Here is a 26563-nt window from a genome sequence, read left to right as displayed (position 1 = left end):
GTAGAAATCACATGGCACTTAAACTGTAATACTTACATTTAGTGCCTTAAAGCAGCTGTTTAACCAGATAGTGGTAGTCATTTTTTTACAGCTTTATTGAGATGTAATTCACTATAATTTACCCATTTAAAGTATACAATTTAGTTGCTTTTAGTATATTCATGGGGTTGTGCATCTACCGCCACAGTCAATTATAGAACATCTTCTTCTCTTCCAGAAGAAACCCTGCACCTCTCAGCTGTCAAGCCTTCAAACTCCCCCTATTCCGCTCAGCCCTAGACAACCACTAATCTACTTTATATCTGTGGATTGCTTATTCTGGACTATTCATGTCAATGGAATCCTATACCTGCTCCTTTGTGACTTGCTCCTTTCACTTACCATAATCTTTTCAAGGTTCATCCTTGTTGTGGCATGTATCAATGCTTCATTTTTTTTATTGCTGAATAATATTCCATTGTATGGATAGACCACCTTTTATTTATCCATTCATCTCTTGATGGACATTTGGGTTGTTTCCATCTTTTGCTATTACAAATAATGCTGCTATGTACATTCTTGTATATGATTTTGTGGGGACATATGTTTTCATATCTCTTGGGTATATATCTGGAAGTGGAATTGTCGGTCCTTTTTGAGTGTTTTTGTCTCTTAAACAGTTTTTCTTACTAGAAATAATTGTTGAGTTGCTTTGAATGTCATGGTCTTTTATATCTTATACTAAGGATATTGTTACATCTCTATTATTCTGCTTATTCTTTTGTCTCTCTCCTGCCTTCTATAATGTTTTGCAACATAATAAAAATATGAGGGGAAATGATGGAACCTCACGCCAGCATAATAAAGGGAGTAGTCTTGTATGCGTGTTGTATAGTAAGTTTCCTGATACAACAAATAAGATTGCAGCATATAATATTTCCTTGATTAAGTGATTTGCCTTCATAGCTTTTACTTAAGTGTTTCAACAATAAATTGTTATATACAGGAAAACTTGCTGAAATACTGTTTTAAAAACAACAGCGCTTTAGTAGATAAAAAAGTGAAGCAACTTTCATGGAGGAATTTTTTTGTGGATTGTATAATTTATGCATGCATGCTTCTTTGATTAAAGACCTTGCTTACCAGCTTTCCCTTATAATAAAACTCCAAGGCAATTTACACTTAATCATACTGAGGAAATTAGGTGACTTGCTCAAGGTTGCAGAATATAGGGCTTAATTTATCATTTGTTATCTTTTTCAGATTTATATCAAGTTAGGTGAAATATTACCTAAGTGTTAAAGTAGTTAAATACTTCGTCATCAGTTTAAATATGAGGTCTTACTGAATCATTAAAGTAGTTAAAGTCAATACTTTATTAAGAGTTTATGTATTTTTAGAGATTATGTACTAGGTAAAGTAAGAAAGAATACTGATTTGTTAAGGATCTTTCTACTCTCCCTACCTGCCTTCCCTGCTGATGTTAGCTATCAAGAAAATACACTTAAATTACCTTTTAGCTTTGTAACTTTATTATTGAAATATGAAGTTGTAGATTGTAATTTCACAGGTTTAGTTTTCCTTCATTTGAGAATGAGTAAAAAGTGAGGCATGGGGAAAATAAATATTTTTGCTATTTAATGTTGTCATTATTGAAGGATTATTTATTTGTTTATTAGAATGCTTCACTTTCTCGGAGCAGTTCGATAAAACTTATTTTAGCAGTTTGCCTTGTTCATATTTGTTAAAATGGGTGGCTTGGTTTCCAATCATGTTATGAATCTAATGCTAATTGAAAGAACCTGAAAACTATTTAGTATTTTATTTAGATTGCTACTTGTCTTTATTGTTCTGGAAAATAAATTATTGGACAAATTTTTTTTTAATTCCCCTTTTCTCTTGAATTTGAATTTTCATTTCCTTCTGTTATAAATATATACATATTTAAATAGAAAAATATGTATATAAAAATGGTATTTGGAAATTCCTCATTTTATAGATAACCTTAGATTCTAAGAATCTCGTCATGTGTAGTTACGCCATTCTTTGTAGTAGTAGATGATATTTTGGAAAATATTGTCTTGGAAGTCTATTTGGGCCTGCAGCCCAGTAATTGAATAGAATCGTGTATGTGCTTATGCCTGCAAAGAAAATAAAGTTATATTTAATATACTAAGAAGTAAGCTTCAAATGAGATATTTTTAAATTCTATTTTTGTAATCCTTGATGTTAAGAAAGTAGTTCTTTGATAGTTCTGTAATGAACTATATACACATCTGTGTATGTGCATATATTTACATGTTTAGCTTTTTTTTTTTTTTTTTGCAACTCAGAAATAGTCATAGATAATGTGGTAGCACTAGAAGTTCTTTGGTAAGAGCAGTGATGTGATGAAAATGTTTCAAGAATGCTGTTCTAATTGTTATTTCTTAATTTAGTATGAGGAAAAGAAAATCTGAAGGTAGGAAAAATAATTCCAGATTATAACAGTAGTCCAAAATTAGATCTGTAGAAATAGAGAAGCAAATCTGCAGAATAATGTACAGGGGAATTTTATAATGTTTCTGTTTATCTTTTCAGTGTGCAGTATTTCTTTTTGAGTGCAATGTATGTGCCCTTTCCCTTAGTGAGCACACCAGATGTTTATAGTATACATTGCTGTAATTACCTGAATAAGGCAAAGCAGTTAAATTCATTGATGTGGAGTCCTAAGCTTTGTTGTGAGTATTTTTGATGTGCTCACTGGAAATCTTACCTAACACAGAATTACAATGAGTATGGATATATTAATGTTACCATTTGAATTTATAGTATGAGTTATTTGAGGACAAAGTTGTCTTAAAACAATAGAATTTATACTGAAATGTATAGCTTTCTTTTTTTTTTTTTGAGGAAAATTAGCCCTGAGCTAACATCCACCTCTAATCCTCCTCTTTTTTGCTGAGGAAGACTGGCCCTGAGCTAACATCCATGCCCATCTTCCTCTGCTTTGTATGTGGGATGCCTGCCACAGCCTAGCTTGATAAGCAGTGCCTAGGTCCACACCTGGAATTCAAACCGGCCAAACCTGGGCCACCAAAGTGGAACATGCAAACTTAACCGCTGCACCATGGGTCCGGCCCCTGAAATGTATAGCTTTTAAACAAATGACTTAAAAGTAGATTGTCTTTCAACTTTCTTCAAAAACTTTTCACTTTACATGGTACATGGTAACCCTAGCTCCCCTGTCTCCCCTTCCCTGAATAAAAACACAAACAATTATTTTTTGTTTAAAAAAAGAAAAGGATAAAAGCAAAGTAGAGGTTTGGAATAGAAAAACCATTTAAAATTAATTTATACATTGGAATATTTTTTATCATTGTTTATGCTTTAAATCTTTAGTTTTAGAAATTTGAAATGTTTTGCCTTGTTTGGAAAATGTGGAAGAACTTCATAGGATTGTGTATATGCTTGGATATTATTACTTGTTGAAAAACAGTGAGTTTGATTTTTAGAGTAGAATGATAAACTAAATACATCTTCTGTGCTTTGCAGAAACGTCATAAGAAAATTCATATTTTAAGTTAAATATTTAAAGTTTTATTGTCATTTATATGTACATATAAATTAGGCTTACGCAAAAGATTATTGGGAGCATCTAGCAACAATGGAATAAGAACTGGGAAATCCAAATGAACATCAGTCAACATTAGAAATAATTCCGATCATTAATAATAAACAGAATGTGTACTCCCCCAGTCTCTACCGCTACCTCAACGCTATCTATCACTTTTTAGCAGACTCATCAGGCTTGGATAACTCAGTTTTCCAGTGTGCATGATACTTTGGAAAGACCAGTATCATCACCCACAGTTACCTTCTGTAACTGAAAATGAGATTCACGTAGGGTTATAACTGGAGAACACTCCACATTGAGAAAAGAACAGAGATCAAAACCATGGTTTATTGATTTATTAGCCTTCGTAATATCCTTCCTAATGCTGTCAAACTATTTTCTTTCTTTCTTCGTTCTTTTAAGATAGGTTTGTTAACACTTTTTAAGTTCTTTTATGATTAATTCAGAAGTTTTTGAGAATTTAACAGATTAAAAGGTTCTGTAAAGGTGTTCCGGTCAAATAGCTAATGAAAATTATGAAGAAAATAATTTAAAATATATAAAACCCCACTTGTTTTTCTCGGCATTTTATTGTAAAAATATTTAAATATACAGAAAATTGGAAGGAATTATATGGTGAACACCCATCATATACCAACCATCTTTATGGGTCCATTAATTGATGTTTTTTGATCCACTTCAGAGTAAGTTGAAGATATCAGTACATATCATCCATAAATATTTCAGCATGTATATCAATAACTGTCAATGACTAGAGTTTGGTATTTATTTATGGTTGTTTTTATGAGAAAAATATTACATACAATGACATGCATGGGCATTTTGTTCATGTTGGCTACTTAAATCCATCATATGTATTGCAAGTTTATGAATATCTGCTTTTGTCTAACCATAATAATATAAAACCAAATGCCATAATACTTTTGGACCCTTTTAAAAGAAATAAAAAGCTTTATTATTTCATTGCTTAAAAATACTCATTTGTTTAGAAAATAGTAAATATAGGTCTATAAACTTCAGTATAAAGAAGATGGAAACTGTTAGACTTTACTGATTGCCTTTGGGGTTTTGTTATAAAGGTTGCCAGTTACTTAAATTATTAAGGAGAGGTTATAAGGCTACATATTTTATACAGGTTTTATCTCACCCAGTTGCTTCCAAGTTTATTTAGGTCACTTGGTTTTATAGTTTATGTAAATTGGGAAACATTCGTCAAGATGGCAGTTGCCCCATACTCATTTTCTGGACAAGTAAGTATGCCATCCCTCTTCTAATCCCCTGCAGGAGGCATGGGAGAAGTCAAGATAGCAATTGGTTTGACATCACGAAGCATCAAAGTGGAATTTAATCTTTTGATTTTTTTTTCTTTCTTTTTTTGAGGGAGATTAGTCCTGAGCTAACATCTGCTTCCAATCCTCCTCTTTTTGCTGAGGAATACTGGCGCTTAGCTAACATCTGTGCCCATCTTCCTTTACTTTCTATGTGGGACGCCTACCACAGCATAGCTTGAAAGCAATGCATAGGTCCGCACCCAGGATCTGAACTGGTGAACCCCAGGCCACTGAAGTGGAACGTGCGAATTTAACCGCTGTGCTACTGGGCTGGCCCCTCTTTTGATTTTTTTTGTACTCTTGTAACTGACAACAAAGAGGGAGATAAAAAGGCTAAAAAAAGAGACAAAAGTCTGGAACAGTACATTGCCCAGAGACAGGGTAGGTGATGGGAGGGCAAGAACTGCTGGAGAGAATGTCCCAAGACAACAGTAAAGTCTAGTATGGAGTAGCTCTCTTCCTCTTCATCAAGTGAGGCTTTAAGGTAACCAATTTTCTCAATAATCCTTCTTTTGATCTGCATAAGCTTTTAGCAAAGCGTTTTCAGTGGGTGAAACACCAGTCCTGTGAAAGATTCTATGAAAACGTGGGAAATTCTGCATTCTGTCTCTTGAGATTCATGATGCGTATTTGCACATTATCACCTCTGAAAAGTTTTATGAAAGGAACCTGTTTAACTTTGTTTTTAACATATTTCTACTTGAAAGTGCTTGAACATGGAGCCCTTTTGAATGTACTCTGACTCTTAATTGCTGAAACTGTTGTCCCCTGGAATCAAGTTTAGGCGTTGTTGACCTAGGTTGAGGTTGGTAGAGCTTCGTTTTCAAGCAATTTGTTATCTGTATTTATTTTTTTATCCTCATTTGTTTATTGTGAACTGGGAAGGGAGAAGGGCCAGTGGTTTTTGTTTGTTTGTTTGTTTGTTTTAGTGCTCCTTTATTCAGAGAATAGCATGGAGTAGCATGGGGACAGGACCCATGGGCAGTAAGAGCTGCCAAAGGGCCAGTTTTTATTTATAATTTGATTGTGGTAGAATTGCAAAGGACCTTGTCTCTGTAGTGATCTGTATTAGAAATTTTCACTTTTAGGAAATATATTGTTGATGCTCTAAATCAGTGCTTCTCAAGTTTTTTATATTCTTGAAAATTATGAGAACCCTAAGGAGCTTTTATTTATATAGGTCATAGTTAGAGATGTTTAAACATATTAGGAATTAAAAGTGAAAAACTAACATATTTAATAATTAAACAACATTAATAATTCACTGAAACTAGAAATCTATTACATATTAACATAAGTAACATTTTTAATGAAAAGTATATTTTCCAAAAATATGGAGTGTGGTTTTGTTTCACGTTTTAAGATATCTTTATCTTTAAAAAAATAATAGAAAATTGCAGGATTCTCTTTTTATCATTCAGTCTGTTATCACATGTTATTTCAGTTGAGATATGTAAAAAATTTTGACTTCACCCAGCTACGTAGTTGGAAAAGGGAAGAGTATTTTTATAGCCTTTTCAGACAGTTTTGGATATTCTCTGATACTACCCAAAAATCAGCAAATGGTAGCTTCTTAAAGGTTGGTTGCATGAGCAATCTGAAACCATAGCAGTGAATTTTCATACTCTATTGAGTTAAAAATCCGTTAATATGTTTTACACTTTGAATAGATCTTTAAGTTATCCATGCTTTGTAATTTAATGATCGTTTGGAAAAAAAACATTTCCCAAGATATGCAGATCTTCTAAAAGTTAACACATTTCATTGTACAATATCATACGGTACCAAAACATACCAACACCCCAGATTCAAAGTTATTTCTGTCACCCCTCAAGTTTATCAGGAAAACCTTTGAATATTGAGAAACTATCAGTATCATGGTGGCAGATGGAACTTTTCCATTATTCTAATTTTTGCCTAAAAACTTTTGGTTTTATTATTGGCAGAAGATGCTGCCAGTTGTTTTCATTGAACTGACAGATTCATTTCATTCATTTTTGTGAAAACCTCTGACAAATACCAAATTCTGAATAACTATAATTTGTCAGTCATGCTTTTACATAAAAATGCTGTTCCAACAAGAAAAAAGTGGCTAGTTCAACTCACAACTCAGTCCCACAGTGCTTTTCCTCAAAACAACCATCGTACTTTGGTAAGCAGTAGAAATATTTTGTGTTTACGTCCCATTTTATCACATAGAATATTAAAAAGATGTGTCCTCAAGGGTCAAAATACAATAAAGTTTTAATTCTTCATCAAGTACATTCTTGTTCTTTAGTAAAACTGTTGTGGTTTTTGTCTGTTTAATGTTACTGTGTGGTGGTGAAGAATACAGTGACCACTTCTACAGTTTGGTGCCACGGCCTTGATTCTGGCCAAGACTCTAGCAGTTTTACTCACCATTGCTTCTGCATCGTTAGTCCAAAGGTCAACACAGTTAAAAAGGCAAATAATATTGTAGTATTATTGTGAAAATACTTTTGACTTTCTGAAATCCATGAAAATGTCTTGGAACCCCCCTGGTGGTTTGCAGACCAAACTTTGAGAACTATTACCCTGCAGGAAGTTGAACATTTCTTCAAGCTGGGATAGTGTATTGTCTGGTGAATTTCTTTATCCTAATTTTTAATTGAGGTATTAGATCTTCTTGGCCCTTGATTATCCTTTTGCTCCATTAAAATTGTTCTATATAGTCGTCCTTTGGTATCTGCAGGATGGGTTCCAGGATACCCCCTGCCTCTCCACAGATACTAAAATCTGTGGATGCTCAAATCCCGTATGTAAAATGGTGTGGTATTTGCCTATAACCTATGCGTATCCTCCCGTGTACTTTAAATCATCTCTAGATTACTTATAATACCTAATACCATGTGAATGCTATGTAAATAGTTGTTATACTGTATTGTTTAGGGAATAATGACAAAAAATAGTCTGTACATGTTCAGTACAGAGGCAACAATCGTAGGCCTTTTGATCCGTGGCTGGTTGAATCCACGGATGCGGCACCTGCAGATACAGGGGGCTGACTGTATTATCCTTAACATTTTAATTTTATGAATAAGATAAGCGGTTCATGCTATTTTCTGCCCTGTATCTTTTCAGATACTCTTTGTGTTCCCAGGTGAAATTTCTTTTGAGGACCAGATGCTTCTCTGTGGAAGGTTGATAGTACCATATCTAAAAGCAACTAATCCAGATTCCAGTGGAAATTCAAACTGAAACTTCCAGATCCTTAAATCTATACTTTCATTTCATATGCCGACTTTGGTTTGGCACTATATCTTGGCAAAGTATCTTCAGATACTTTGTCAAGACAGATTCTAAGATAATATCTAAGTTCCTTAGAAAAGTGTGTTATGATTAGCAGTAAAGAAATGCTGCTGCTGCTGCTGCCACCACTGGCCAGCTCTTAGATAGCCCTTACTTCACCACGTGTTAGGTGCTATTCTAAACACTTTACATATACTTACTTATTTAATTCTACCATCATATGAAGTGAACGCTGTTATTATCCCCATTTTTCAGATAAGGAAATTGAGGCACAAAGAGGCTAAATGATTCTCAGTGTCTGCCATAGCCTTCAGAGAGGGAGAATTTTTGCAAGTACCATATATTTGCTGTAGTAATAACCTGCATTAATTTTGTAAGGCTGATTGATCAGCTACTGTGTGTTATAGATGCTGTGCACTGAGAAGACTAAATACTAAGTCTCGAAGCCTAGCTGTCTGTGTTTTCTGATTAAAAAGTGTCTGCTTCCCCTCTGGCATTCTTCAGAAATTGTCTATATGTAGTCACTGTCCTGAAAAATATTTGCTATGTTACACATAGATCAATTGTAATACAATAAAGATATGTAATTTATACATCAGGCACCTTCCCACAGCTAAGCTATTATTAAAATTAGAAACTCTCTTAACCAACCTCTTCTTACCTGATTTGACAACAAATAAACGTTCTCCAGTCCATCTGCAAAACCCTGTAACCAGTGCTTATGTCATCCTGAACTCTCACGCTTAGGAATGGCTACCTAATGCCCCTGCTCATTTCTGTTCCCACTAGTGGAATTGTATTCTTAGAAGAATTGTGTTCTTACAGTTTTATTCCCAAATCTGTTTATACTCCTTTTACTTATTCTAATTAGGTAATTTAATTAAATCTTGTATAAACTGATGAATGTGAATGTGAAAACACTGATTTTATGAAAACTTAGGTTGAGTGCTTTGGAAAGATAATAAACAGGCAGTGGGCCGGATTTGGCCTGTGGGCCATAGTTTGTGGATCTTTGATTTATAATATTGTGCTTTCTACTTTTTCCTCTTAACACCCACAATTCAGTTAACTCCTCCTTAGGTAGTCTCACACTTAAACATACATCTTCTTTTATTGCCTTAGTCTTTCCACTAGGATTTCGTTCTTTTTCAGATACCTCAGGAGGCACTCTCCTTAAAAAAGGAGGGAAAAGTCTCCTTTTCTTTTATTCATTCAGTTTCTGAGTCAAAAAATAAATCTTAAGTATTGCAAAGAATGTAAAAGTACATATAAGTGTCATAAGAATGAATTCTTTTGTGGGAGTAGGGGTTGAGGAAGATTGGCCCTGAGCTAACGTATGTTGCCAATCTTCCTCTTTTTGCTTGAAGAAAATTGTTTCTGAACTAACATCTGTGCCACTCTTCCTCTACTTTGTATGTGGGACACTGCCACAACATAGCATGAGGAGCAATGGGTTGGTCCACACCTGGGATCCGAACCTGTGGACCCCAGGCCACCGAAGTGGAGCATGTGAACGTAACCACTACACCACCAGGCTGACCCAAGAATGAATTTTTATAGAATCTTTCTATGATGATGTCCTTGGGGTCTGTTTCTGTGAAATAACTTTATAGGTGAGGTTTCATTATAATGATATTTTAACTCTTTGGTAATGAACTTTACTTTAGTATGGTTAAGACAAATGGATAAAATAGTAAAATAGTAAATAATAAAATCTGGATACAGTGTAACTTTACCTGGTTAGAAAAACTCTCAAAAAAGCCTACATCATAGTTTTAAGCATCATATTTTACTTTCTTGGGGATTATTCTTTATGTTTAAAAAAACATGCAACATGAAGACAGTACAGTGTTCTGGTTAAACATAGAAACATAGGAATCAGACATGCAGAGTTTGTATCCCACTTCTAACTTACAAGATGTTTGCACTTAGGTACCTGCCTAGCCTTTTTAAGGAACTAAATTCTTTTGTTTGTAAGCTGGAGGCAGTAATTTCCACTACATACAACTCTGTAAGAATTCAAGGAGATAGTGTATACAAATTTCTTGGCACACTACCTGGTGTATAGTAAACCCTCAGTAATTGCTAACCACTAAATAATATATAATTTTCCTCCAGTTAGAGGCCTGAGGATAACATACCTTGCTTAACATAAGTACTGTATTTTTATTTTGTTTCCTTTCTGAGAAGTAAAGTGCTTTATTCCATTTCTAAAAATTAAATTGGAATAGTATTTATTTTGCATGTTATTAATTTTTATTTGATAAATACAAACTATATTTAGGACTGTAAATATTTTTTACCAAAATTCAATATCACTTAACGTTAGACATAATTTCAAACTCTGGTTAAACCTGTCACAGTTAGAAATTTAACTTAAGGTCTCTTGTGTTTTGAACCACAAGGTTGTGTATGAAATCCACAAAAACTTTTGTTTTTTACCATTTTTCTAAAACAAGAATGCTTAATGTAATGCTCACCAAGGATCCAGTACCATCCTAAGGCTGTTTGTTTATCCAGTGCCAAGCTTAAATGTCAGTTTCCAGTTATTCTAGAAAATGTCTTGTGAATCATTAATTCTCCCTTTATTGTGATGAATTATTATGTATACAGGAAGTATAAATTCTGTACATTAGCAAACGTTGGCATATAAAATAACACACAAGCTAAGATTATAGCATTAGTTTTTAAGGATATAAGTCAATATAAGGAGAGTATAAATTTTCTAGGAAAAGGTGCCATGCCTTATTTATTTATTCTCGCTGAATAGCAGTTACACCTAGCACTAAGTAGACACTCAGTAAATTTTAGATTAATTTGTGTACTAAATTTTTAAAAAACTGTTGTATTGGAAAATAGTGAAGGAAAGACTAAGTAGGGTTCACTAAGCAGAACAGAAGTATTCAGCGCTCTAGAGTGGTGGAGGGAATCCCCAGGGAGATTTAAATTCTAGAGGGGTTTATTCAAACTATGCAAGTATGGTCATTCCCCTACGGTTAGCATCTATGGTGATTCTGCTGTTGTATAACATCCACTCTACACTCACTGCTGTTAAAGAGTCTTACTGAATTAAATCTTATATTTGTACAAATTCTCATTTATCACTCTATGTATATATGCAGTATAGATTTTTTTTTTGCTTTCAAGGAAGCTTTTGCTCTACAGAAAGATTTTCTCTTCTTTTTTCTTTCTTATTAATAAAATCATACTTTATGAAAGGATTTGAACACATAGTGGATTCCTTTGGTTTATACTTGCTAAAAGTCGCAGGTGGTACTTCCAAAAGAGAAAGTGTAAGCCAAGAGAAAGGAGGTAAGGAACAGGGACTTCACATATGATGATCCAGATAAGCAGTACACAAGTGTACTCCATCAAGGAGATGCCATTTTCATTCACATAGAGTCACTTATAGGAAAAAATGCATGTGTAGATTTCAGGCCAATTCCTGATGCAGCTGGGAAGCGCCCTCTTCTACATAAACGTGTCCCAGTGCGTAGAGCCATTCCATTTACCCACTCGGAATTCTGAATAGGCCCAAACTGACTCTGGAACACACATCTGTTGTGCTGCTCTTTGGGCAGACCCTGAGGTTGCTTCTCTCTGTCTCTCTCTCTCTCTGTCTCCCTCCCTCCCTCCCTCTCTCGGCAGTCCATTCCCACCCTAACGCTGAACCTGACAAAGATGTGTCTAGGGGAATGGGGAGAAGGAAGGGTCTGGAGAAGGAGTATGCATTGCAGGTGACACATGTGTCCCTGTTTCAGAGAGTTTGTGTGAAAAGGCCAGAATGTAGATGTGTGTGTCTGTGTGAGCAGCTGAGGCTGCTACTCTCTTGGGCTCAGTAAAGTTCCTTTGTAAAGCTGTTCAGGTTGTATAGTATTTCCATTTGAGAAAGGAGAGTCTTTGTAATTTGCACAAAGGCATGCCAAAGCTAGTGGTGGCCCTATGAAGACCCTCTAGACACTGGGCCTACCCAGTGTTTCTCAGTGTCACCTGGAATCCTTTGCAGTACATCAAGTCGTCTTATGGAAGGCTGACATTTTCTTAGGAAAAAACAAACAATAAGACAATTTTCAATGTTTTGAAGTTTAGATTAAATCTGATTATTTTAAACCAAAATCCCACTACCCTTTTTTCAGTTATCACATTCTTTAATTTTGCATATGTGCTACAAGGACTGGGCTCTGTCAGTTCATCTTGGCTAACCTTTACATTCAACTATTTACTATTATTTATGCCTGTTAAATTTGCAGTTTTGTTGTTATGTTATATCCCTAATTTACGAAAGTGGCTTGTTATAAAGCATTTAAAGTCAGAGGACTAATGTAGAATTCCTGCGACTTAAAATAACATTATAAATATAAGTAGTAAATAGTTCTCTGGTACAAATGTGACATGTGAGTTTGTGTATTCTGTTACACATGAATCTGATATGTGATTTTGCAGAATCTGTCAAGAATCCAAAATGTACAAAAACCAAGATTGATAATGTGTGCTTGAATTGGATTTTGTTAGACTAGTGATCTTTGCCATTGTGTTTTGTCTGTCATGAAATTTTACGAAACTTAAAACCTTCAGAGTGTTTGTCTTTTATTCAGAGTACATACATCATTATCACTAACGTGCTGCTATCTGTTTTTGCATTCAGCTTCTGATTCATCTACCAACAATTAAAGGACTTCCCTGTCAATATTATTCTCTTTGACTATTGGAAAAATTTTTGAGTTCTAAATTCTTAACTGTGTTTAAGTAAAGAAGAAACTACAAAGATAGTGTTTCCAAACTTCTTTTTTATCTTCTTGAAAGGTGTTGTAATACTTTGAGCATTGCAGTGCAATGGGGATGATTCATTTCATTCTTGCATCATTCTTCTAGACAATTCCCTCATTTCCCATTTTTAAAATTTAGTCTTTTTAAACTATAGATAGGAATAATGATGAAATAATTACTAGGATAATGAAATGGCAGACTATTTCAAGATAAAGGAAAAAAGATGAGTAAGATCCCATAATGTATCTTAGATTTATAAAAGGGTACAATAGAGCCGTGTGATAATTGCAAGCAAGAATGTGTTTTATTCTATTAAAAAATAAGTAAAACTTATCTTTAATCTTTGGAAGACTCTTAAGAAAGAAAAAATGTCATGAAATAACACTTCTTACAGGTAGTTAGAACTACTGAAAAAGGAAACTGAAAAACTAAAATTGGGTCCAATGGATCCTGCCTAGTACGTCAAGAGATGAGGATGTAATCTCTTTACTCTTTTTAGAAAGGCTTATTAAGGTTTTGTTTTTAAAGTTTTTTTATGTTTTCTGAATTCCTTCCCCCCTTCACGGTAACAGGTTTCTCTTTTCCTCCCTCCCTCCTTACCTCTCCCTTCTTCTCTCCCCACTTTCCCCTCCTGTTCTTTCCCCCTTCCCCTCCACTATTCTCTCTTCCAGTCCACCTATCTCTCCCCTCCCCCTCCCAATGTCCTTCCTTCCTTCCTTCTTTCCATTTTCGTTCTGTATTTACTAAGTGTTTGCTGTCTTTACATTTACAAATGTAGGCATGGTTTATTTTAGGTTGTAGACATTTGTTCTTTTGCTTTGTATAAAAGTAGTTTGTTTTTTCACTTGATCTCCTCCTTGAATGGGAAATCTGATAAAGACAAGTAGTACTTGCACAGGGCATGTGGACTGAAAGCATCAGTCCAGGGTGGGTGGGAAGAGAGCCTCCTGAGGCTGTAGGCCCCCTAATGTGATAATGTGGAGGGAGTTATTCTGGGTGCTGACACCTACATTAGAAGTGTTACCACTTCCAATTTTATCAGTGAAACTTCCTTGGAAAACAGCCTGTGTTCCAGGAAGTGGTGGGGTTAAATACTAAGATACCAAGCCTGCTTACCTAAAGTCATTTTAATGGGGAGTGGGGTTAGGATGGGTGGTCATTGAAACAGTTGTTCTATGTCTGAGCTTTTCATTAGCCCTGATTTTGGCTATATTTTTCCCCCCCATCCTTAATCCCAATGGCTCCTGTCTTTGTGGTAGCCACATTAGAGTACCTTCTGGATTGTAGCCTCCTCTATTCATTTTATCACCTAACTATCTGCTTTCCCATTTCCTGAAGTATGTTGATATTTTCTCCCCCTCTCCTTTACTCCTCTTCCTTCACTGTTCTGGGTTTATTCTTTTCTTTTAAAGATTGACCCTGAGCTAACGTCTGTTGCCAATCTTCCTTTTTCTTCTTCTTCTTCTTTTTCTCCCCAAAGGTTCCCAGTACATGGTTGTATATTCTAGTTGTAGGTCCTTCTGGTTGTGCTGTCTGGGACACCACCCCAGCATGGCTTGATGAGCAGTGCTATGTCCCTGCCCAGGATCTGAACCAGCAAAACCCTGGACTGCTGAAGTGGAGAGTGCAAACTTAACCACCTGGCCACAGGGTTGGCCCCTATTCTTTTCTATCTTTATACTCTCATCACTAGAGTACTGGGAAGGAGAGGAAGTCAACACATTTCCTCAGTATGCAATTTTCTGAAACATGCATATTAAAAGGCAGCATCTATTACCATTTTTACAACCGTCAGTGTTTGAAGTTATCATTTTTGTGGTAAGCTATCAATTTTTTTTGCCGGTTTAAATTGTATAAAAGACCTCTTGTTCTAATGTGTAACCTAGTATAGGTAACTAGCAAATCATCATTTTCCCCTTTGAATTTATTATTATATAGTTTTCTATGAATTGTGTGTTCATTTGAATTACACATTTTTTTGTGAAGTCCTAGATTTTATAACCAATTTTCATGGAATCTTTATGCAGTATATGACTCTTCCTTGCTGCAAATATCTTCTAGTCTTTTGTTTTCACTCTAAATTTGTTTATTTTATAAATTATGTATTTTTTGAATATGTTTATCTGCCTCATGATTTCTAAACTTTGAAGTAATGAAAAAGGTATTACCCCTCCACACAATTTATGTTAAGTAGGATTTTTTTGTTTTGTTTTACTAAGATTTCTAAAATTCATTTTTTGAAACAGTTTTGCAAAATAATTTGGCAGTGTATTTTGAGAACCAAGAAAGCGTCTCTCTGTTTTGATTCCTATTCTTAGGAAACTTAATTAGAGAGGGGAATAAAATTTGTTTGGTGTTCTGAACTCAGCATATTCTTATTTGTTATATGCTTTGAAATACTAAAAGTCAGGGAAAATATTTTTGTGTTTTCCAGATTACTGCTCGGTTGTAACAATTGTGGACCAGACAAACGTAAAGTTAACCTGCCTCTTCTTTAGTGGAAATTGTGATGACCTTCCAATGATTTATAAAAATGGAGATATTGTTCGCTTTCACAGGCTGAAGGTATAGTTCATACTGTCTAGAACTTATGTTTGTTTGCGAGAACTCTGTATTGTTCACTAAAACTAGGTGGCACTAATTGGTTGTTTTGTTAGAACATGACATCAAGCATTTCAGGAGATAAGAAGAAATGTAAGTAGTGAGACTTCAAATAATTTATATTAGGAAACTTCTTTTGAAGAAACTGCCTGCCCTCCTTCCTCAGAAATGTGTTGGATACCGTGATTCAGACTAGTTGCTTTCTGTCTTCTCACTGCTAATTATAGATTGAAGCTTTAAAAGTTTTCTATATAGAGTTTGATTAAAAAACACTTGTTAAAAAAAAGCTTTAGGTCAACAACAAAGAAAGTATACAAAGACTGGGAGATCATATTATTCTTTTCTGTTTGTTGTATTAATTCAAGTACAGTGAAAGCATTGAAATATATTAAGCAGAAAATCAAAGTAAGTTGATCTTCACTTATGAGAAATGTGTTAAAATATGTACAGTTATTTAGGTACTTTTAAAATTACACTAGCAGTTAAAAACGTGTATGAAAACCTTTAGTATGAAAGTACAGCTATTGAATAGTATGTGAATTTTTAAAAATAAGGTTTTCAGTGCTTTAATATTTTCAGTTCCCTATGTTTTAAGCATTTCAGTTCCTTCATCTTTTCCTCTTGTCACATGAGTTTCCATGCAAACCCTTCATTATCTTAGTTGTCTTTTTCTTCTAGTGCTTCAGTTTATGTGTCCCACATGGTCAGTGTGATGCCCATAAATGAGTGGAATATTCCAGGTGTGTTCTATTCTTAGGTATAGTGAGAATTTCCTCTCTTGATCTATTAATGCCTTTTCCCTGAGATTAGAAGAATAGTAGAAGATATTGCCTGAAGATAGAAGAATAGAAGATAATGCATGAAGATGAATAGAAATATTATTGTTGTAGCACTGTATTACAGGCTTATCCAAACTTCAGAAAATAGCTTATTTCTCACACACTGCTGTTACCTGTACTATTTATATTCTAACAGTTCCCCCTCGCCTCCTAACCTTTTTAGTGCTTGTTCTTATTACTGTTTAACTGCAGTAGAAATACATGTTTCTGTTCACAGTATGAGCATACCCGTGTAACCAGCCCTCTAGAAACTTCCTTCATACCCTCAGCCAGGGGAGTTATTAACACTTCTCCCACTCCCCGGAGTGGAGAGTGTCGTAACTTGGACAACCTAGATTAGTTTCATCTGTATTTGTTCTTTATGTAAAGGGAATAGACTGTAGCTTTTGGTTTTTGTTTGTTTTTCATGTCTGGCTTATGCTTGTGTGATTGAACTATATTACTGCATATAGTTTTACTTTGTTCATTTTCATTGCTCAGTGGTATTCCATTGTGTGAATACATCAGAATTTATATATTTATTCTGTTGGACATTTTGGTAGTTTTCAGTCTGAGAGTATTATGCTGCTATAAACAGTCTAGTACATAGCTTTTAGTGAGTATATGTTATAATTATAAGTATAATTATATACATTTTAATGAATATCTTATATTTAGTGGATACTGTATATTATAATTATACGTAATTATGTACATTTATGTGTAATTTATGTATAATTATATAATGCTTATATATATTTATGTAGTTAGATAGAGATGCATGTAGTTCAGTTGATTATATACTAAGGAGTGCAGTTCCTAGGTTCTAAGATATTGTTATATTCATCTTTAGTTTTCCAAAGTGGTTTTTACCAATTTCCAGTCTCATTAGTAATATAAGAGAATTCCACTTGCTCCACATTTTCATCAACACTTGATATTTTCAATTTTTTTTTATTTTAACCATTCTGTTGCATGTATATTAATATCTCATTGTGGTTTTAACTTGAATTTCCCTGAAAATTTATGCAATTGAGAACCTTTTAAAATTTGAGTATCTTCTGAAATATAAAGGTGTCCATTCAAGTCTTTTGCTCATTTTTTGTAGAATTGTATCTCCCTTTGTTAATGATTGGTAGAAGTTCTTTATGTATTTAGGCTACAGACCTTTTGTCAGGTATATGGAAAATATCTTTTCCATATTATGACTATATTTCCCCTCTCTCTGGATTGTCTATTTACCCTCTGGCTCCTGACAGGTGAGTGGTGGTGTTCCATGCCCAGGAACCAAACCCAGGCCGCTGAAGCAGAGCGCACCAAGCTTTAACCCCTAAGCCATCAGGGCTGGCTCCCACCTAGCTTTTAAAATATAGAAATAAATTTTGCATAGTGTTTTACAGTTTACATGATGCTTGTAGATCTTGATATAGCCCAGCTGATTTTATAATTTCATGTGCTAGATACTGAATTATAGAATTATGAGAATTATGTCCTCTGTTAACTATGCTGGTGAGATTTTGTAATCTCTTGAGTTTCTTCAGTTCCTGGCTTCTGTATCATTAAGCTGTTTTGTTTGTCTCTGTTTTGTTCTCTACTTTGCCCCACTTTCTTAGATCCAAGTATATAAAAATGAGACTCAGGGTATCACCAGCTCTGGCTTTGCGTCTTTGACATTCGAGGGAACTTTGGGAGCTCCTATCATACCTCGTACTTCAAGCAAGTCTTTTAACTTCACTGCTGAGGACCACAAAATAGTAGAAGCCTTACGTGTTTGGGCATCTACTAATATTTCACCTTCTTCAACATTAGTAAAATTGTGTGATGTTCAGCCAATGCAGTATTTTGACCTGACTTGTCAGCTCTTGGGCAAAGCAGAAGTGGATGGAGCATCATTTCTTCTAAAGGTAGATATTTTTAAATACTTGAAATTGTAAGTTAGCAACATAAAGAGCTTATATTTCAGCATTCTGATGGAATAAATATGCACACTGTATATCATATTAAGATCTTAAAATCTAACTTACCATTTTTGATGAGCCTGGTTGTTCATGCAACTCTACTCTCAAACTTCTCATTTTTATCCTGTACTTCCAGAGAAAAATGGTATTATCAGATCTATATTTTAAATATAGTATAGTTTATGCTCTCTTTATGTATTTCTTATTTTAGTACTAATAAACTATGGACTTATTTTGTACTGTTATCTTTCAGTTGCATTTTTGCATATGGATATTTCTGCTTTTCTGTCAGTGAAGCTTTCCTTCTCACTCATATATTTTCTCAGCCCCTTGATAATTGGGTTCTCTTCCCAGGTCATTTCACTGCCTGCTTTGTGGGTAGATCATGGACAGTTTTGAAGTGTATGTTGTTGTTCTTATTACATTTTATTTTAAGTCAACAGGATAAAAAAGTAACATGAGACCCATCTAATCTGTGTTTAGGCCTTCCCCAGTTTACTCAGAAATAGCTTCTGGAGAAGACAATTGTCTGATGTTTTCCTCACCTGCCCATCCTCAGCAGGATGCATTTAAACAAACACTGCGTCAGCCCTACTCTTGTGGTTATTTCTTGAGCTTCTCACTCTTTGGAACAGCAGGACAGGAGATGGAGTACAGTGGCACTTGGACGAGCATTGGGGTTTAGCATTATTGTCATTTACCTTGCCTATATTAAGGTATGCTGAAGACAGAAGTCGTTGAATAAAATATGAAAGTTTTGAAGTCGAAAATAGCACATGTTTATATACACATGAAATACTCTGAGAAAGTAAATTCATACTATAAAAAATGTTAAATAAATCAAGTATGACAAAGCTGAAGCTAAAACAACATGAAATCATCCAAAGTTAGAAGGATCCATAGGTCAGCCAGTCATACTTTCTGCCCAAAGTGACATTCTTAACCAATGAGCACTTACTAATCACTGAATACTTCCAAGGACAAGGAATCTACTGTGCACAGAAAGAAGTGTACGCCCTCTTTTGACTGCTGTGATGTTAGAAAATGTGTAAATTCTAAGATCAAATCTGCTTTAGCTGACACGGCTGAATCTACGTTTTCTCTCTAAAGCAACAAAACATATGCCTCATCCCATTTTTATAGATAGCCTTTTCAGATAAGTGAAAACAGCTTTCATGTAGATGTTATTTTGAAATACCACATTCAGAAGTGAATGTAGGAAATTACGTTAGTAAAGCTTTCTTGAGGACGATTTAAAATAAATCTCAAGTCTTTGTATACTCTGACTCAATTCTATTTTTGTAAATGTTTTACAGTAATTTAAAATGTGGAAAAATGCGTTTAAAAGAATATTTATTGTTATATTTCTTACAGTAACAAAAATTAGAAAAAACTCAGATACTAACAGTAGAGAATTAATTGTGTGACGTATTTATGTATCATGGAATACACACTGTGTGACTATAAAATGACATTGTGGACGTATACTGATTGAGATAGACGTTCATGATATTCTGTTCAGTGATTAATGCAGCTTCATTTATATACTAAAAATGTATTATATACATAGCAAAAATATATTGAGAAGAATATATAGCAATATTTTACTATGGTAAGTCAAATTTTGAGTGATTTTTTTTTCTGAAATTGATTTTCCTGTCACAAACCAGAAATAATTTTTTAACTTATGTTTTAAAAGCAGAAGGAGTCAGACATTACCCCAAATGAGGTCTAGTCGGCATGGAATATAGCATAATTATTTTCTGTCTCAACCTGGATATGATACTAATATTGTTCCTTTTATTAGTAACTGCGATTCATTCATTTTAATTATTCTAGCAGACATGTTACACCAATGGTTTGCATGAAAATCATGATTTAATATAGCAGTAGGCCTACTAACATTAACCCACATTCTTCTCTATTACTCTGTTTATACAGCTTTATCTTTCTGAACAGTGAGCTCTTAAATTGGACTTCCTTTAAGTACTTGTATTTTTTGGATATCCACAGCTTTATCTTTTTAGTGTTTTGTTTGTTTGTTTATAAACAGCTAGAAGTTATTGGTAGCCAGAGCTGGTAGATAGTTTATATATCTAATCTGTAATGTGGTTTGGAGATCAAAAAAACATAACATAAGCCAGAAAATCATCATATTAAAGGGACTACTCTGATTTTCACCACTTAATTCTTTATATGGAAACAGCAGAGAAATGCTACATAGCTAATCTAAGAACAAGACTGAATCTCATATAAATAATTGAGTTAATGCCAAAGAAATAAATCACTATTATCATAATTTTTTTAAAGAATCCATAATTTACTATGCATATTTATATACAAAAAACTATTTTAATACATAAAAGTTTTTGTCAAGACCTTTTTGGTTTGTTTTTATTGTATAAAATACTGACTCAGGAGTTAGAAATGAATTTAAATCATTTTTAAAAGTCAGTGATTCCTATCACTGATATTATAACATTATGAAATAAAAGGTTGAGTTAAAATTTGAAAATTATTTACTTGGTAATTGTGTATTTCTTTTCAAACTCAAATGTAATAGAATTCACCATGGAGATATTTGTAATTCAACAAGAAAAGTTTGATTGAATCTTAAGATAATAATTTTACCATAGCAAAATTACTGCAAATATTTATTCCCCAAAAATGAGATGTTAAAGAATACATTCTTTTGACTAGAATCAATAAATGTATAAATTCAGACATCTGTTACAAATCAAAACCAAATAGTTGGATGTTAAAAGAGACGATATTCCCCCACACACTGTTGTTTCAAAGAGAAATTAAGTATGGTTATAGGTTATAAAGAATGTCTTCATGAACAAAGAAAGAAAAAGAAAAGGGATAGCACATGAGAATAAGCTTTCAACTCAAGAAATTGAAGAAAATAACAAAACAGAACTATAGAAAGTAGGAAGTAGTATTTTAATAAGGTATTTAATATTTGGGTAGGTAATTTTAAGATTTTCCAGAAATTTAAGGGATATTTCTAAATGATATATAGACCAAAGTTTCTATCCCTGACTCCTTCTCTTGTCCCCATTTTCTTATCCCCTTAGTACTGTCACCAAATTATTTAGTACTTCCTCTGTAGTCTGACACTGGCAGCTACCTTCTCTATAGAAATGTAGTTTTCCTATTCAAATATCCTGGTTACTCTTGTCTAGCCAAACTTCTTTTGATGTGCAGAGGAATTCCCCCTCAAGCTACATGTCTTTTGTCATACCATTTTATAGCATAGCGTAACTCAGCTCATCTCTTAAAACCCTAGCACCGCACAGGCCAGCTCAGATCTTAAGGATGGGGTAGTGCATACTTGTCCTGGGCCCTTGTTCTCAGCCTTATCTCTGCGTAGCTTACATAGCAATCCAACATACTTTTCTTTTTCCAGCACCCATAATTTTTATTCATTTGTATTCATCATTTCTAACATAAACAAAATATTCATATCTGTACTTTTAAAGCCCTTTTCCAAATCAAAACAAAATGAAAAAATAGGTAAATGGAAAAATGGGTAAAAAAATGGGTAAATTCTTAGCTTAATTTTAAACTTAAGAAAATTAGCAGAGATACTCATAAAGGTTTATACACAAGATGGTAATTACTAAATTATTTAAAATTGCAAAAAATTTGGGGCTGGCCCCGTGGCCGAGTGGTTAAGTTCGCGCACTCTGTTGCAGGCGGCCCAGTGTTTCGTTGGTTCGAATCCTGGGCGCGGACATGGCACTGCTCATCAAGTCACGCTGGGGCAGCATCCCACATGCCACAACTAGAAGGACCCACAACGAAGAAGATACAACTATGTACTGGGGGGCTTTGGGGAGAAAAAGGAAAAAATAAAAAATAAAATAAAATAAAATCTTTAAAATTGCAAAAAATTTGAAACAGCCCAAATGGCCAATAAAGGGATTAGTTTAATAAATTTGTGTGTATCTGTACCATAAAATAATGTGAAGCCATTGAAAAGCATATTTTAGAAGAATACTTAAATTGCCTGATAAAGTGCTCAACAACAAACTAAGAAATGAAAAGCAGAATATAATGCGAGTTTGTTAAAAAGAAAAAAAGGCATGTATTATAAATACACAGAAGAAAACAAGATAAAGTAAGTTTAACAATATGTTAATATCTTTTCTAGGCTCCTGGTAATGTGAATTTTTTTCTTTACGTTTTCTGTATTACCTGTAGTTCGTGTATGTAGTCCTTTTATAATCGGAAAACATATTTAAAGTTTAACAGATATTTGGGGGAATACATTTAAAATTACTTTTAAGTTATATTACCAGCAAATAAAATTCTGCCTCCACAATTTTACAAGACGATCATTAAACTTGGCTTTACCCTCTTATGGCAGGTATGGGATGGCACCAGGCCCCCGTTCCCGTCTTGGAGAGTCTTAATACAAGACCTTGTTCTTGAAGGCGATTTAAATCACCTCCATCGGCTGCAGAATCTGTCCATAGACATTGTAGTGTACGACAACCATGTTCAAGTGGCAAAGTCTCTGAAGGTGTGTTGCGTAGTGGACATGTTTGCTGTTTTGTGTTTTTATAAATTTTGGGGGTCAATCACATTTATAGGTGATATTTGGGCTCTAGAAGTTAACTCCAAACTTATTTTTTCATTAATTTTTAATTTGTAAAATGTGTGTTTAAAAGAAATTATTAGAATATCTGTTAAATTATAATGGCTTGAACAATCTTTTAAAATTAAAGAATGTTTCCTGAATATCTTTCAGTTTTACCCAATTTTACTATGGAAATAGTAAAGAAAAATTTTATTCTGCAAGATAATACTGTTTTAAAATGACAAAGGGTGGGGCTGGCTCCGTGGCCGAGTGGTTGAGTTTGTGCACTCCACTGTGGCAGCCCAGGGTTCGGATCCTGGGCGCGGACATGGCACCGCTCGTCAGGCCACGTTGAGGCGGCGTCCCACATCCCACAACTAGAAGGACCTGCAACTAAGATATACAACTGTGTACAGGGCAGGGTTTGGGGAGATAGAGCAGAAAAGAAAAAAAAAAAGATTGTCAACAGTTGTTAGCCCAGGTGCCAAACCTTAAAAAAAAAAAAAATTAAAAAAAAAAGAGGAAGATTGGCAACAGTTGTTAGCCCAGGTGCCAATCTTAAGGAAAAAAAATAAAATGACAAAGGGTATATCAAATATTTGTAAACTTATTCTTAAATATTTGTAAACTTTGTGAATTGGTTTGATAAAATCTAGCCAGTAACTTTGTACTCATTAGTTTAAGAAATTGTTATCCGCCTGCAGTGTTCATCATAAACTGTGTGTCCATGTGTGTGCTGTACAGTTTAGTAGAATTTGCCCACTGTTTTTGAGATATAGTTGTTTAGGTAAAAGTTCACTGCAGAGATTGGCACTTATTGCTTATTCATGATATTTTAGGGAATATTTTTGTCTATTTCATTCTCTCTTTTATTTGCTAGTATCCTTTCTAGCAAAGAATGGTATCAAAATATCATTTGTTAAGCACATCCTCTGTGTTTAGCACTATCCTGCGCAGTCGGACTGTCATCATTCCTGTTTTCCAAGTGAGTAAACAGGCGCTCAGAGGGTAAGCCCAGGTTTCACAGCTTGTTGGGTGAAGCCAGTATTCAGATCTACAGTGTGTTTCCAGAGCTAGTCCTCTTGAGCAGTATAAAGAAATGACTTTTTTTTTATTGCAAATAGCTTCTGTCCTACCTTTAGGGAGTTATACAGCTGACTGGTAGGAAGAAAACAGTAAAAGTGCATTGTGGGTTTTTTTAGATGTGAATTTTAGGGCCCATTTTCCCTCTGTAAATAAATGTTCTTGGACGAGGAAATACTTCTCCTTGTAAACTGTGTTGCAAATAAGCCCACCCGACTCAAGTTAATGTATTAGGTGAAAGTCAGGGCAGGAAGGTGAGAACTGCACTTCTTGTCCTTAATGTATGTGTGTGTGTTTGTGTGTGTACATGTTCACACTTGATGTAGCAGAGAAAATTGACGGTTAAAGATATATTTTTGATGCTTTTCTCCTGATTTTATCTACATCAATTAGTATTATTTCAAAAATAAATGTAATGACGAAGCCAATTGTAAAGGTTTTTTTTAACATACAGATAGCATTCTTTTGTGAATGGGAAAGATTTACGGTTTAGATTTTACTCTCACCACTGAATTCCCTTCTGTTTCCCTATTCTGCTTCTATAGGTCTTACGTTCCCCTCACTTGTCCTGGTTCCTTTGCCCAAGTCCTGACAGCACCTCACACAGTGCTTTCGATGTAGTGAGGATGAAGTAAATAATAATATCTGCTGGAGAATGAATGAATCAATGAGTGCTGTGAATTTTTTTCAGATTTTTTTTTCATCTCCCTTTTTATTGTCTGCTTTATCTCACGCACTAGAGGGTGCTCTGAACACATAATTAAGAAAATGTAGGCTACTTAATTTTTTTCTAAAGATACCATGACATTATATTATGTATCTGCAGTATAATAGGAAAAGGAAAAAGATTTTCTCCATGTGTAAATAATATAATTTTAGGCTTTTGTTTAGTGTATATTGATACCACATTTATTTGTTCTGAGACAACCTCTATGCAATTTCATACTAATTTAAGACATCCCCAGAGTCAGGTGACGTTGATGCAAATGAATTCTTATCAGCACTTGAAGACAACTGCTTAAAATTGCATTTTTATACCAAAATATATGGAACACATGTATTTTTATTGTATAGGAATGGGGAAAAATGTGGGGTCTTTTTTTTTAACAAAGAGTACAGTTAAAACAATTATAAAGTATAATATAATTGATTTTTATATAAAATACATTTTATAGCCTATGTTGCCCTCAACATTTTTCCTAAATCTTGCTTTTTAAGTGAGTTATCTCATTCCCTAAATATTTTACACAAGCACACACAAACACACAAACTGATGTTTCACACCTTTTGTCTAAAAATTAAAGTAGTGTATTTTCAATCCCCAGTCTTAGCCTGACACAGTTTGAAAATAACTATAAAACATACACAGTCATATTTATGTTTTGGCCTTCAGTGACCCAAGAGCTGTAGTTTGGTTATTTTTAGACATATATAGGTCATTTAAAATATTAAACCTGAAGGGAAATTCTTGATAGTTTGTAAGGAATATTTAAGTGTATTTTTAAAGGGATACTGATTTATTAATACCTATGTTTGGTTTGCTTTATTTTTAATGTTTCTGTATTGAAGTGGGCTTTTATAACAATTTTTTAAAGTATATTCTCATAATTTTCTGGTTATGATTCACTTTTAATTTTTGGAATCTTATCACATTACTGATAAGACTAAACAGTATTTGTCTATGATAATACAGCATCTGGCACATTTCGTAGTGTATTTAGCAATCTTAAAAAAATACAATGCTGCCTCCAGAAGGAATTTCTGGAAATAACAATTTGTCATCTTTATGGCCTATTTATATAAATAAATTCTCTCTTGGTCTTTAAATTTTGTTTTATTATGAAATACAATAGTAGAGAAGATAGTATAGTAAACACCCGTGTGCCTGCCATCTAAATTTAACATTTCTAATTGTTTTGCCACACTTATTTCAGGTACTTTTAATTTTTAAGAAATAAAGCTCTACATGTTGAACCTTGTTTATACTTCTGCTTGTTCTTGCTTTTTGCTCCCCAGTATCCTCTTTCCATTTAACCTAACATGTAGGTATGTGCACCTACGTTTATTATGTTTTTATTTTATGTTCTTTTGTCTGAAAAATGCATATAGTATATGTATCATTCTGTAATTTGCTTTTTACCTCTGACATTATATTAAGATTTATCCATGTTTATACTTGTGTCTGCATTAAATAGCAGACTGTCTTAATTATTATACCTTTATTTTTAAGTGATAACCCATAGGTCAGAGAAGCTCCCCCCCCCCCCCAGCTTAGTCTTCAAAATTGACTTGCTCTTCTCTTTGATATACATTTTTGGATCAGCTTTTCCAGTTCCTTTAAAACACACTGGGGATTTTGATTGAAATTGCATTGATCTTAAAGATTAATTAATTTGGGGAAATTGTTGTCTTTTTAGTGTTGAAGCTTTTCATTTATGAATATGGCATCTTTCTCCATGTGTTTGAACCTATTAAGTCCTTTGTAGACTATATACATGTACTGTACTAGGATATTATGTATATTTAAAAGAATCACAGAATGATAAACATTC

The 26563-nt window shown here is 34.0% G+C and overlaps 1 protein-coding gene across 28 annotated transcripts in view; it reads left to right on the top strand.

The window, feature by feature from the left end:
• The window catches only part of POT1 (protection of telomeres 1), a 92762-nt gene that overhangs the window by 42057 nt on the left and 24142 nt on the right, over positions 1 to 26563 (top strand). For all 28 annotated transcript variants that reach the window (XM_070265019.1, XM_023639601.2, XM_023639599.2 and 25 more), the window contains 3 exons: positions 15398 to 15528; positions 17996 to 18286; positions 22716 to 22871. In XM_070265019.1, the coding sequence (XP_070121120.1) occupies positions 15398 to 15528; positions 17996 to 18286; positions 22716 to 22871 (578 nt within the window). The remainder of the gene's footprint in view (positions 1 to 15397; positions 15529 to 17995; positions 18287 to 22715; positions 22872 to 26563) is intronic.

Source organism: Equus caballus, chromosome 4 (genome assembly GCF_041296265.1).
Source record: "Equus caballus isolate H_3958 breed thoroughbred chromosome 4, TB-T2T, whole genome shotgun sequence".
NCBI lineage: Eukaryota > Metazoa > Chordata > Mammalia > Perissodactyla > Equidae > Equus > Equus caballus.
This window is presented reverse-complemented; position numbering and strand designations above follow the sequence as displayed.